Source organism: Sorghum bicolor, chromosome 10, assembly GCF_000003195.3.
Source record: "Sorghum bicolor cultivar BTx623 chromosome 10, Sorghum_bicolor_NCBIv3, whole genome shotgun sequence".
In the NCBI taxonomy this organism is placed as follows: domain Eukaryota; kingdom Viridiplantae; phylum Streptophyta; class Magnoliopsida; order Poales; family Poaceae; genus Sorghum; species Sorghum bicolor.
The window spans coordinates 55,436,412-55,448,823 of NC_012879.2; the positions used below are offsets into that span (position 1 = coordinate 55,436,412).

Genomic DNA, 12,412 nt, shown 5'->3' on the forward strand with positions numbered 1-12,412 from the left:
ATTATAGTACCTAAAAATAATTTTTCACTCACGAAACTAAGCAAGGTCCTATTGGACATCTGGTAGAATGTTTAGGTGTTCTTCACTGCAGATTGTCATTGTCCAACTAGCACACATTGCATCTATCAGATTGATGTCGGAGGGATTTTCGGTTACTAATTAAAAAAATTTATATAGCTTATTTTGAAACTACAAGATGAATAATAATTATAACTAATTATAAACTAACTAGATTTAAAAGATTCATACAACTAAACTGTATAATTAGTTTTCTTTAACGCTCCATGCATATCCAAAGATTTTGATGGTCTGGGTACAAAGTTTTTAAATGGAGATCTAAAGGGCCTCAATGAAAGCATCAAAGGGAAACGCGGGTGTGTGCGCGCGCGCTGCGGAGAATGCAAGAACTCAAAAGGGCAGAGCACAGGATCCGCTTGATCACAAGAACTATTGTAACATCATTTGCACCCCAAATGTACAATTAGGTGTTGTCAGATGGCAAAAAATCACAACCGGAAGAAACCAGCAGATTGGGTTACAGACAACAATGGAACAAAGAATAATCCTTTACGCCAATTCAGCACTCGGTTGTATGTACATCGCAATATCGTCATCATACTCCTGTTTTTACCCAAGTCCAGCGTCAGGCCATGTACCAAGACTCCAACAGCCACGTCTTTGCTATACCTGCTTACCAGATCCGTTCTCCTCGGCCCCACTGATCATAAAAACACTTGGTTAGCGTCCATGGAATGGGAGAAAGAAAGATCGGTAGTGAAGAAAAACAACAGCCGTCAACATAATCAGAGGTGACTTACTGGGTCTCGGAGCATCCCGCGTCTCCAGCTGGTTGTTGTGCACCACTGGCGTCCTTGTGCTGAGCAGTCAGCTTCTTGAACTGCACCAGGATCATGGTCATGTTATCACATCCCTCGCCGCCCATGGTTGATGGAGCCAGGCATCTATCAAGCACTCGTTCACATACTGCAGAAAGGCTTTCCTCCTGCACTTTGTAACCTCTTTCCATGAGTATTGCCAAAGAGCAAGACATACCAAAATAGTTTTACGTTTTTCGGAAGGGGAGATACTGTTAAATAACTTGGTACTTACTGTGTTTATATGCTCACGGATGAAATCAACCAACTGTTGGCTTGACATGCAGTCCCTGATAGCCCAGAGGATATGGTTGTTACTTCTGACAAAAGGAATAATCAAAGTTGAAGCCAGAAACTTGTTACTACAGAGAAATTTACCAAATGCCATCACATGCCAAAACCATGAATTCGTCGTCATCACATAACTCAATCTGTACAAAAGAATAAAGTCACAGTAACTATCAACAAGGAGGGAATGCTAACTTGATAGTCTACATTGCAAGAGTGAGAGGCAACTGCAGAATTTACTCACAATGTTTATGTCGGGGTTCGCGGTCAAAATTTGCTTATCAGGGGACAAGAACTTGTTTTGTTTAAACTCCATGTCTCCTGGAAAGTTATTTTGCATATGCAAGACATCAGGTAAGATGAGAGGTATGAACAAAAAGAAGCAAATAAAAAAAGAAGGAAAGAATACCAATAGCTCTTGACAAATTTAAAGTTCCATTTACACGCCCCATTTGAATGTAACCCCCTGCACTTTGTATCCTTTCTCTCTCTGCCTCCAGCTCTGGTTTATGGTCTCTAGACAAATTGTATGCCTGTGTTATGTGGAAGAACAAAAGAAGTATAAAAATGAGATGATCGCATATAAAGTTGATGTCAAAATATACCACAATTTTTGTGCTTTGTTCTTTTTAATTAATGCAATTACCAGTAGGGGGTGACCCTTACTGTTTCCTCAAAAAAGAAGTAACAACAACTGACCTGGCCATTCCTTGAGATGACACAGCGGGAGTCACCAGCATTTCCCACAACAAGTTGCCTATTTCTGACTAATGCTACACAGGCTGTACTCCCACAATTTGGCCCAGTAAAATCAGAGTGTGGTCCCTGATAAAAGAAATTTCTATAAGACTACCTGGGTGGATCGTAAGTTCATTCCAACAAAAGAACTAACAACAAAGAGAAATGCCAAAAATTGCCTTCCAACAGAACAAGAAGAGGCTCCAGTTCAAGAAATTGGAACTCATTCTTCAAGAGTTAGCATTGTTAGACAACACAGCCATCAATTTTAGGTGTTACAAGAATAAACTTCCTTCTTATGCATAGATATCCTTTTCAAGAGTTAGCATTGTTAGGCAACACAGGTATCAATTTTAAATGTTAAAAGAACAAATTTCCTTCTTACGCATACCCTTTTAAGTCTTAAACCATCAGTGTTGCACGTCTACTCAAGAACACTAAGTCTACTCTTACACAAGTTTCTGACATGAATGATTTTAGCAAAAAAAAATAAAGGAGAAAAAAGAAACTTTATTAATAATGATAATCCAGTAACACAACACTTTCAGAAAGAAATCCAATGACTGCCAAATTAATTAAAAAATGGCAGATGGCAAGCTCTCCTAGACATAGGAAAACGAGTATAGAATTATGGATCCATGCCAGTTCCACATGTACCTCCTCGAAAGCCCAATCATCATGTCTATCATTTGAATCACTTGCTTTAGGGGACCAAATCAACCCTTCTATTATGCCAGTAAACTGATTTATCTTATCTCCAAGTGCTTGGAGTTCCCGCCATCCTCTTTGACCCCGCATCATTTCATCCATTCTGAAACAACGCAATCATAATTTCTGTTCACATCATTTGCTACAAATTAGCAATGAAGTAGTGAAAAGGTAGACATGCTAAAAATAAAGAAGCTATTAGACCTGAAGTAAGCTCTGTGGACAGCAGCACCCAGGTCACCAGCTGCATAGGCCTCACTATGGAGAACTTCTCTGTGTAGATATTTTGCACAGAATTTGGCAACTACTTTTCCTGAGGCAAGAAAGCAATATGAAGGCAATTTTGGTATGATGTGAAATCAATCATAAATGCTGAAAAGGCACTGTTCTTTTCAGTTAGTTACCTCCATGTCCATCAAAAACACCAAAGAATGCAGTGTCATTGTCAAGATCTAGCAAAGCCGAGTGCTGGAAAATTGCACAATAGACTGAGCAAACACGATCATAATAAAGTAATAAAAATGACAAGATTCCGTCCTCTCAAAAGATACAGATAAATTATATCAAGAAGTGTATCAGTGCTACACTAAGAAAATTCTCAACATCAGGACAGGGTATCGTGGACAGAAACAAAAACTCCCCGTTCAATTGATGAATTAGCCAGGCTCAGTTCAGCAAATAATTTGTTTTTACACACAAGTATTCATCTTAGTTCAAAATTCAACGAACACAAGACACTACTTCTATCAGGTGCATAGCTCTGCTAAACATTGCAGCCACTAGTAACTGTATATCCTAAGCTATTTGTTTAATAATATATGTGGTTGTCCACCAGTTCCCTTCACTATATTCAAAGACAGTAATACTATTTGTGAAAAGACTTCGCACCAATATTTGGTATTTATTTTTTCTTTACTTCCTACGACATTCTGTAAGTTTCCATAATTACACCCAACCTTGACACCGAGAGCACATTTATTTTTGGCTAATCAGACTCTTGACACCCAAGTTGGATTCCAAGTTATATTTGGAAAATCCAGTAAAATCATGCTGAGTCGGATACCCGAGTCTGAGTCGGATTTCATCACTTGTGTGTCTGTATCCAGGTAAGACGTATAAGACTAAGAACAAGCAAATCAAAACAAGCAAATGTAAATGATGAGTAGAAACTTACAGCATCTTCCATAGTTGCACGCCACCCTTGCATAGAAGAAAGTCCGAATTTAAGTTTATCATTTTCCCCATCTTCCGATACCTTCTCGGTTTTCGGAGTGCTAAGGTAAACCCCCATTCTTCCAAATGTACCTGGCCACAGAATATGACAGAGAGAAAAAGATCTGCTCCTCAATAACAAGCTATCGATATTATTTGCAGAAGTAAACCATGAAACAATTTAATCGCCCCCACAAGTATACATCAGAATCAGACTATAAAGTGCAAACTTCAGCGACTCCCGCATCAATTCAACACCGGATAACAAAATTCCCAAAAATAGAAAATTGAAGTCTTAGTAGGGATAATACATGCGTACACTTGTAATTGTGTCAGATCCGAATACAGCTAGCTTGCTTTAGGGTTTGGGTGCTCGGTTTCGAACGGCGGGAAGGACGAGTAGGGGCGAGCATACCTGCTGGGTGCCAGTCGACGGCGAAGGGGGCGTCGAGACCTGGCAAAGGGAGACGCTAGTCGCCGGCGAACGGGCCGACGAAGACCTGGCAAAGGGCGCCGGCGCTCGCCCGCTCAGTCGTCAGCAGGAAATGAAGCCAAAGAGACAGAGAGGTGTGATGTGAACGCCCGACGCCAGAAAGGTGATCGAGAACGACTGAACGGGGGAAGGAAGGAGCGGACCTTTGTTTTTTTTAACAATTATTAAATATATATTTTTTAAAATCAATTATTAGAAGTACATTGATTAGGCCTAACTGTTTAGCACCTCGTTCGTGCATGATTTCTCTCCCAGCAGAACATAATTGTATGACCCTTCATGCACGAGCATCTCCAACAGTTTGACAAATGATTTCTCATCCATAATTTGTTTAGCAAAATAAAAAAAAACCCTCCAGCAGTTTAGCATCATCTCAATTCTTCATCTTTTCTACCTTGACATGTCTCCCTGTCTAGCGCGCAAATATGCGCACAGGCTCCATACTTGGCATCGGTCGTTCCCTTCGTGCTTAGCGGGGCTCTTCGTTCGCTTAGCAGAGCTATTCGTTTCGTTAGCAGGTTTTGGGTTTTTGGAAACGAAATTTGCCAAACTATTGGAGACGAGATATTTTTTCCTCCCCATATTATTTTGGAAGTTGGCAAACAACAAGATTTGGAAAACGAATTTTGCGAAACAGTTGGAGATGTTCTTACTTGCAAAGCATCATGTGAATGAAATAAATGAAAGGATATCATTATCTGAATATTCTCACAAAGGCACAAATTATGTCATGTTAAATGTTATTTGAGGGCATGGTTCCAAAATGTAGCTAAAACTAAAAGACAGATCCAAAAACGCTCTCATGAAAACTATTGGTAGATTCATCCCTCGTAAAACTGGAAGATGAGCGAATTTTTTCGCAGCCGAGGTTCCAAAATGTAGCTAAAACTGAAAAAGACATGTGGAAGATAAAACATCTTTTTATAGGAAGTATAGGAACAAGGAAAAAGTCTACTTTAGGTCCCTCAACTTTCACGAAAGTCTAATTTTCATCCCTGAATTCTAAAACCGGACAAAATACATCCCTCAACTTTTAAAACCATGCACATTACATCCTTGACCTGGTTTTGAAAGCGGTTTTACCTTTTTCTTTTTATTTATTTTGGCTGAATTTTTTAAAAAATCACAATAAATCACATAAAAATCATAAAATAGAAAACTCAATTTTGTTGGACTTTAGATCAGTAGATCTACACATTGAATATATAATATAGTATGTTCTAGTACAATTTTTTTTTATGTATCTTTAGATCTATGTTTTTCTCTAATTAATTAGATTAATTATAGCTACATTTTCTATGGTCTAATCGTGACGAAATTTATATGGTGAGCTAATTATTATATGTTTGAGTTATAGTAAAAATTTTATACTCATTGAATCACGTATGACTTAGTTATAGATTTATTTAGGTTTATGCTTGTTAAATTATAATAAATCTATAACTAAGTTATACATGATCTAATGAGTATGAAATTTTTACCATAGTTTAAATATATAATAATTAGTCTAACATAAAAAATTCACCACAATTGCACCATACAAACTATAGCTATGAATTATTCTAATTAATTATAGAAAAACACAGATCTAAAGCTACAATAAAAAATTTGTACTAAAGCATACTATATTATATGTTCACTATGTAGATCTACTTATCTGAAGTTCAACAAAGTTAGAATTACTATTTTATGAATTTTATGTGATTTACTATAATTTTACAAATATTTAGCCAGAATAAATAAAAATGAAAAAGACAAAACTGCCTTCAAAACCGCTCATAACCATGTCAGGGACATAATATGCATGATTTCAAAAATTAAGGGATGTATTTTATCCGGTTTTGAAGTTCAGAAATGAAAAACAGACTTTTGCAAAAGTTGAGGGACCTAAAGACCTACTATGAACTATCCCTTTATTATTTCTTGTCAAAGCCAGCGGCTTTGGTCCATACATCCCGGGCGTGGGCTTAGCTACGGCCTATGCGCACAGGCATACGACGAAGCCCATATTGCCAATTTGCCGCAGATGATGGGCCTACTGCCTACGTGCTTCAAAGACAAAAAAAAATACCTTGGAATCCGCTCCTTTGAAGTCCCAGCCAAGAGGTCGGAAGCAATTACCACAGTTTACTGACGAACCTGCAACCCAGATCTGAATCGTGGAAGGCTAGAATTCCAACGATGGTTTTAATAAAGGGGTGTTTGGTTAGATATTAAAGTCTAATAATTACTATAGTATTTTTATTTAATTTGATAATTATTGTCTAATTATAAGTTAATTATGTTTAAAAAATTCAAATAGTTTTGTGGACTGGTTTATTAGCGAATTGGAGATGATCAAGCCGAGCACCAAGCATTAGCAAGCGGTAGACGATGCAGCATCTTGATGGATCAAGCCACCAAAGGGTTTTGCGAAGGTTAGTGTGGATGCGGCGATCTCCAAAAAATTATCTGAGCGCCTCGGCATTGGTCCTTGAGGGTTATGCTGACTTTGGGGCTTGTTTAGTTCTAAACTTTTTTACAAAATGGATATGGTAGTACTTTTGTTTGTATTTAACAAATATTGTCCAATCATGGACTAATTAGGTTCAAAAGATTCATCTCGTAAATTACAGACAAACTGTACAATTAGTTATTATTTTTATCTATATTTAATGTTCTATGTATGCGTCCCTCATATGATGGAAATCTAAATTTTTTTATAATTTTTTTAGAACTAAACAAAGCCTTGGAAACAATCGAGGTGGTGGCATGCTACGAGGGTCTAGCTTAGTGAGTTGGGCTTCCAAACTCTCTGGGTGGCGAGCGATTGTGTCAATGCAGTTGCAAGCATTCATGATGAGGGTTTCGAGAGGCACGGGCCAATCGTCCTGGAAATCAAGAACCGGACGGCTTCACAAGGTGGAGTTTGTTCATGAAGACGGACGCTTCAATGTTGATGCTTATTGTTTAGCTAAGAGTTGTGTAAACTTTTTGGTAGGAAGATATGTTTGGTTTGCTGCTCTTCCTAATAGAGTTTGTACTAGTTATCCCAAAAAATAAAGAAGGGTGATGTTTTGCTTAAAAAAGGCAAAGCAGTCGCCACAGCAAGAGCCACGAGCATGCAACTCCAGATCTGAACCTGGAGGGCTGGTGGAATTCCAACGAGGGTTTTAATAAATCACCACGCTTCATATTCCTTCATATCCATAAAAAAAGGTTGTTTAAAACAACGACACGGTCTCTAAAGTCTGACATTGACTCCTTATTTTTATAAAAATATTTATCAAAAAGTGATATATGTTTTTATAAAAATAAAGACAAATCTATTCATATCGTTTTCATATTTCTAAACTCAATAATTTAAAAGTTATTCATGATTTATCTTTTCAATGTTTGATTCAAATTTTGTTTAAAATATTTTTTTATAGGTATGGAGGGATTATGTAACCTAGAGTATTATAGGAGTAGTTAAATTGTTAAAACATGTTTTGTCCTCACGATCCAAAGATCGATGCGTTTTGCGCGCGGTGCCCGAATCCCTATGCAGTCATGCGGATCCCAGAACCACGTTGTACTTGCGATGCCACACATGCTGTCACGACTCACGAAGTCACAAGGCGTCGGTCGGTTACTCCTGCTCTTGCTACCCACCAGTTCGGTGAGTGAGGTCGTCAGCAAGCAAAACTTTACTGTGTGCCACTGGCCATTGCCAGGCCTTGTTTAGTTTGTCTAAAAAATCAAAAACTTTTCAAGATTCAACGAAAGTGCTACAGTGTCAAAATTTAAAAATTTTTTGTATCTAAACAAGACCATAATATAGGCCTTGTTTACTTCCACTCCAAAACCTAAAATTTTTCAAGATTTTTTCGTCACATCGAATCTTTAGATACATACATAGAGTATTAAATATAGACAAAAATAAAAACTAAATACACAGTTTAGATAATAATTATCACATATAAACGAAATTTTTCGCTTCAGGAACTAAACACCGCCATAGGCGATTTTTACTAGAAATACGTTTGTTTCTCCAGCAGTTTAACTAATCGTGTACGCTCAAGAAAAACTAACCGTGCACGCCGCCAACAGGCTGTCAAGCTGTGTCTCTGTGTAATTAATGTAATGTAAATGGATTCGTCTATTGGCTCGCTCATATGACGAGGAGGAAGGAGGAAGTCACAGATGAACGGATAACCCAGATGGCATCTCTTCTCGACCCAGGAAAAAGGCCTGCGAATATTCTGAAGTGGAAATTCGCATTGCTGTGGAAGGCTAGCATGGCATTGGCTCATCACTCATGGCTGTGGCTCCAGTTCGGTCAACACCAAGATGCCCGATTAATAAAGCAGAGCCCCGTCAACCCTTTAGCCCAAATGCAAAGTCCCCATGGTTTGAGATTTTGAGAAGGCAGAGCCGGAGCTAGGTGGGGTGCTGGAGCGACCGCGGTCTAACCCCACCAAGGCTTCGTGCCCTCACATATACACTATACATGGTCATATTTGATAGAGTTTTTTGACACTAGCTTTCCAACCAAGTGCTCAAATTGAAAATAGCTCTATTAGAGAAGCATTGACGACCATAATAAATGAAGCTACATATATACAGAAGGATGAGTCGAAAAAGAAGCTTCATCCGAGTCCCTCTCATTCCTATGGGCCCAACACTCATCCATGGCCCAATTTGCCCCGAGGGTATGAGAAGGAGAGGAGGTTGGTGCGAGAAGGGATGAGGAGAGCCAACACGAGGAGGGACATAGGCCGGCGTTGAGAAAGCAGGAGGCCAACACGAGCTGGGGTGGGTAAGGTGGAGAGAAGAGAAATAAGGAAGAAAAAAAAATAAAATAAGAAACAAAAAAGTAGGACATTATATATTTCACCATTTTTAGTAACTAGGAGAAATTATATCAAATGTTTTTCTAGACAGATAAGCTAGAGCCAAAAAGAACCACATTATCAGAGAAATAATAACTCAAGCTATTTTGGCTATAGTGAAGCTCTACCGGACAAACCCCTGGTAGTACTGTCACTTCATATATATGGTCTAAAAGTTTTAAAATTCAAGAAGTAAGTCGTGACGCTCTAGCTGTATATGTCGATCTAAATTGTGATACTCGTGAATTGTCTAACATATTGTTGTTTATTGGCCTAAAGACTATTTATCAGGTATAAGTACTCAATATTATGAGTCAGTACACGTTTTGATTGTAGGTATTTATTAAGGGTCTCTAAATTTTAGTTTGTCGGAGAGTCCAGGAAAATAAAGATATGTTTGACATAATTTCTTGTGTCTTTGGCTTCGACTCCTTGACACTATAGTCTGGAGCCAAAGCCTAAAGGAGTTGGGCCAAATAGAACCTAAGGCCAAGTACATGAGAAGGTATGTTGACTCCACACTATTTTTTCCCCACGATCCTGCTTCACTTTGCCTAGTTGTCGCATCCGTATAGAGTTGCAGATAAAACAAAAAACAAATACTCACCATGTTCTAAATATTTAGCTTTGCCCGGGTGCCGCATCCTTTTAGAATTGCAGACAAAAGGAAAAAAAGAAATCTCTCTATGTTCTAAATTATAAGACAATTTAGCTCTTCAAGATATATTATATTTATCATGCATATAAACAGACATAGAATATCTAGATGTATAGCAAAAACTATTTATATAGAAAAAAAAAAGTCTTATATATAATCTCAAATATAGAAGGAGTAAATCAGTAAAACACAACGAGCTGACCCCTAGAGTCGATGGAAAAAACACACACGAGCTGACCCGTTGCCGGATCTGATCCTGACCCGTTACGGCGCCCGCCTGCCAAGATCTGGAGTAGCCACGCTGACCTGGCCGCATGTGTGCTGTGTGGCGGCACTGGCCCAGCATGCAGCTCCTGAGTCCTGAGATGTAACGCTACCATACCATCGGCATCTTCTCCTGCCAGCCAGCGTCGGATTCCGCATCATTCCTTTGCCCCCTCGTATACAAATTAACACCGGCCAAACCCCGACTCCGGCAGAGACACCGGCTGCCCGCCGCCGCCGCACTACCTAAGCTAAGCTAAGCTTCCGGCCTTCTGCGGCTTCGGAGTCCCGGCACCGCCGGCAGGATGAGCTCCGGCGGCTGCTCGACGTGCCTCGAGGTCATCTTCGCCGTCGTCCTCCCGCCGCTCGGCGTCTTCTTCCGCTACGGCTGCTGTAGCGTAAGCATTTCTCACCTCCACCGGCACCATTTGCACCATTTACAGCTAGCTAAAATTTAGCAAGGGAACCAAACAGCGCCTAAATCTCTCTCCGTGCTGTCTGTTCCCGCGCGCGTGTGTGTGTGTGCAGTCAGAGTTCTTCATCTCCCTCCTTCTGACGGTGCTGTGCTACGTCCCCGGCATCGTGTACTCCCTCTACGTCATCCTCCGGACGCCGCCGGAGCCGCCGGGCATCGACGGGGAGCGGCCCTACGACATGCTCGCCTGATGGCCTTGACTGACCCCCCCTTGTACAACTCCACCCAATCCCAACACGTACACACCCCCCTCGCTGTAGCTTTGCTGTACTTCTCCGTCGATCGCCATTTGTGATAAGCTGTAGCCTGTAGGTAGCAGGTAGTGGTTCAGGACATTCTTCCTGATTGTTTTGTCTGCCGTATGAGTATGACGATGATTGTTCTGGGTTGGTGCGTGGCATGCTGCCGTGTGTAATTGGTCATTGGTTTGCTGATTCTTTTTTTCGACATAGAAATCTGATGTCAGTTTGTCACCTTCACCTTAGGGTGCTGGTGATTTCTTTGCCGACGCAGCAGTTGCTAATTGGCAACTGGTAAGATATATGGGTGTACTCATGTATAAATCCGGACCAGTGATGCGTCTCTGGACAAAGAAAAAAGAAGCTATTGTTTGTAATGAGATTACAAATCGTCTGTTTATTTCACTGTCTGAAAACTGCACTTTGAACTTACGTACAGCTAGCAAACTGGCCTATGACTGGACCTGGTCAATAGAACTGAGGAATGCTCGCAGTCGCAGAACACAAGTTACTTCTGAATTACGTTCAAAAGCAAGTTACTTCTGAAAGAGACTAATGGCACGAGACTGGAGCTAAAACTCTAGATAGAAACACATCAGAGAATATCAAAGAGCACATGTATCTGAAGCTATATGTTCTGCGGTAGGGTACAGCAAAAAAAGGAACAATAACTAAAAAGAACGGAGCTGAACTGCAGAAGCAAGCAAATCAAGCTTTAGCGGTCTTTTCGCTTGAGTTTATCTACCGAATCCGCCAGCCATTTAACAGTGTTTTTCTTTAACAATTACCTTCTTGGACAGTTTATGTTCTGTAGCAAACAATTCGTTCGTGTGCTATCCGAAATCAGGACACCGGTTGCTCTGAAACGAGACTGCAGGTTCAGAATACCACAGAACAGGCATGGGACGGATGGAACTGCATTCGATCTGTTAAATGTCAGATTCAGCAGCAGCAGCAGCAGCAGCATGCCACTTGGCTCAGACAACGTCGCAGTCTCATGTGCTTTGTCGGTAGCTGCTGAATTACCAACTACCGCTATACATACATAAATAATCCGTAGTTTAGGGGCTGTTTGGATGAGTCCTCACCTCACCTAGACGCGCTTGCCCGGTTCCTCAAGGAAAGAACGCTCGGAAAGTCTGAAGCTGAAGAGAGACGGGAGTCGGAGAAAGGTGCTCATTGCTCAACGCTGCTTAAATGCGCGACGAAATTTGTTTTCATTTTAGAGTAAAAGACAAAATTTGATTCTATACTGGCACAGGGCTTTCTGTGCATATATGAAAGTCGATGAGACAATTTGTTTGGAAGTTCCTAAAATCTAAAACAGTAATACGGTACTTCCTCCATCGTAGACACTCCAATAATCTTGGAAAGTCAAAAACATATCAAATTTGATCAAACGAAAATGCTACTTATAAAATTAACTAAGTATTATTAAATTCTTTATTAATTATATTTTTATAGGATACTTATTTGATGTCATAAATCTTCATAATTTTCTTTATAATTTTGGTCAAACTTGAAATTCTTTGATTCTCTAAGATTCTTTGAATGTTTTATAATTTGGAATGCTGGGAGTATATGCTTTAACTCAACCTTGTGTACTCTG

At 39.8% G+C, this 12,412-nt stretch overlaps 2 protein-coding genes across 2 annotated transcripts; one reads left to right on the forward strand and one right to left on the reverse strand.

Moving 5' to 3' along the window:
* LOC8069351 (probable protein phosphatase 2C 58) lies at positions 409 to 4,434 on the reverse strand. The gene is made up of 12 exons (XM_002438723.2): positions 4,237 to 4,434; positions 3,784 to 3,914; positions 3,014 to 3,077; positions 2,814 to 2,922; positions 2,559 to 2,712; positions 1,863 to 1,988; positions 1,573 to 1,696; positions 1,408 to 1,484; positions 1,254 to 1,306; positions 1,111 to 1,165; positions 819 to 1,003; positions 409 to 718 (listed from the first exon to the last, which is right to left on the reverse strand). Exons 2-12 carry the CDS (start codon positions 3,898 to 3,900, stop codon positions 682 to 684), a joined length of 1,101 nt encoding a protein of 366 aa, XP_002438768.1. The 5' UTR covers positions 3,901 to 3,914; positions 4,237 to 4,434; the 3' UTR covers positions 409 to 681.
* LOC8069352 (hydrophobic protein OSR8) lies at positions 10,117 to 11,962 on the forward strand. Its single transcript, XM_002437328.2, has 2 exons — positions 10,117 to 10,487; positions 10,618 to 11,962. Exons 1-2 carry the CDS (start codon positions 10,395 to 10,397, stop codon positions 10,753 to 10,755), a joined length of 231 nt encoding a protein of 76 aa, XP_002437373.1. The 5' UTR covers positions 10,117 to 10,394; the 3' UTR covers positions 10,756 to 11,962.

Coding starts and splice junctions, on each gene's coding strand:
- LOC8069351 (XM_002438723.2), bottom strand. CDS start 3,900: ATGGGGGTTTACCTTAGCACTCCGAAAACCGAGAAGGTATCGGAAGAT. Junction 3,078..3,783: donor GTGCAACTATGGAAGATGCT/GTAAGTTTCTAC, acceptor GCAATTTTCCAG/CACTCGGCTTTGCTAGATCT. Junction 2,713..2,813: donor GTCCACAGAGCTTACTTCAG/GTCTAATAGCTT, acceptor GCGTTGTTTCAG/AATGGATGAAATGATGCGGG.
- LOC8069352 (XM_002437328.2), top strand. CDS start 10,395: ATGAGCTCCGGCGGCTGCTCGACGTGCCTCGAGGTCATCTTCGCCGTC. Junction 10,488..10,617: donor TCCGCTACGGCTGCTGTAGC/GTAAGCATTTCT, acceptor GTGTGTGTGCAG/TCAGAGTTCTTCATCTCCCT.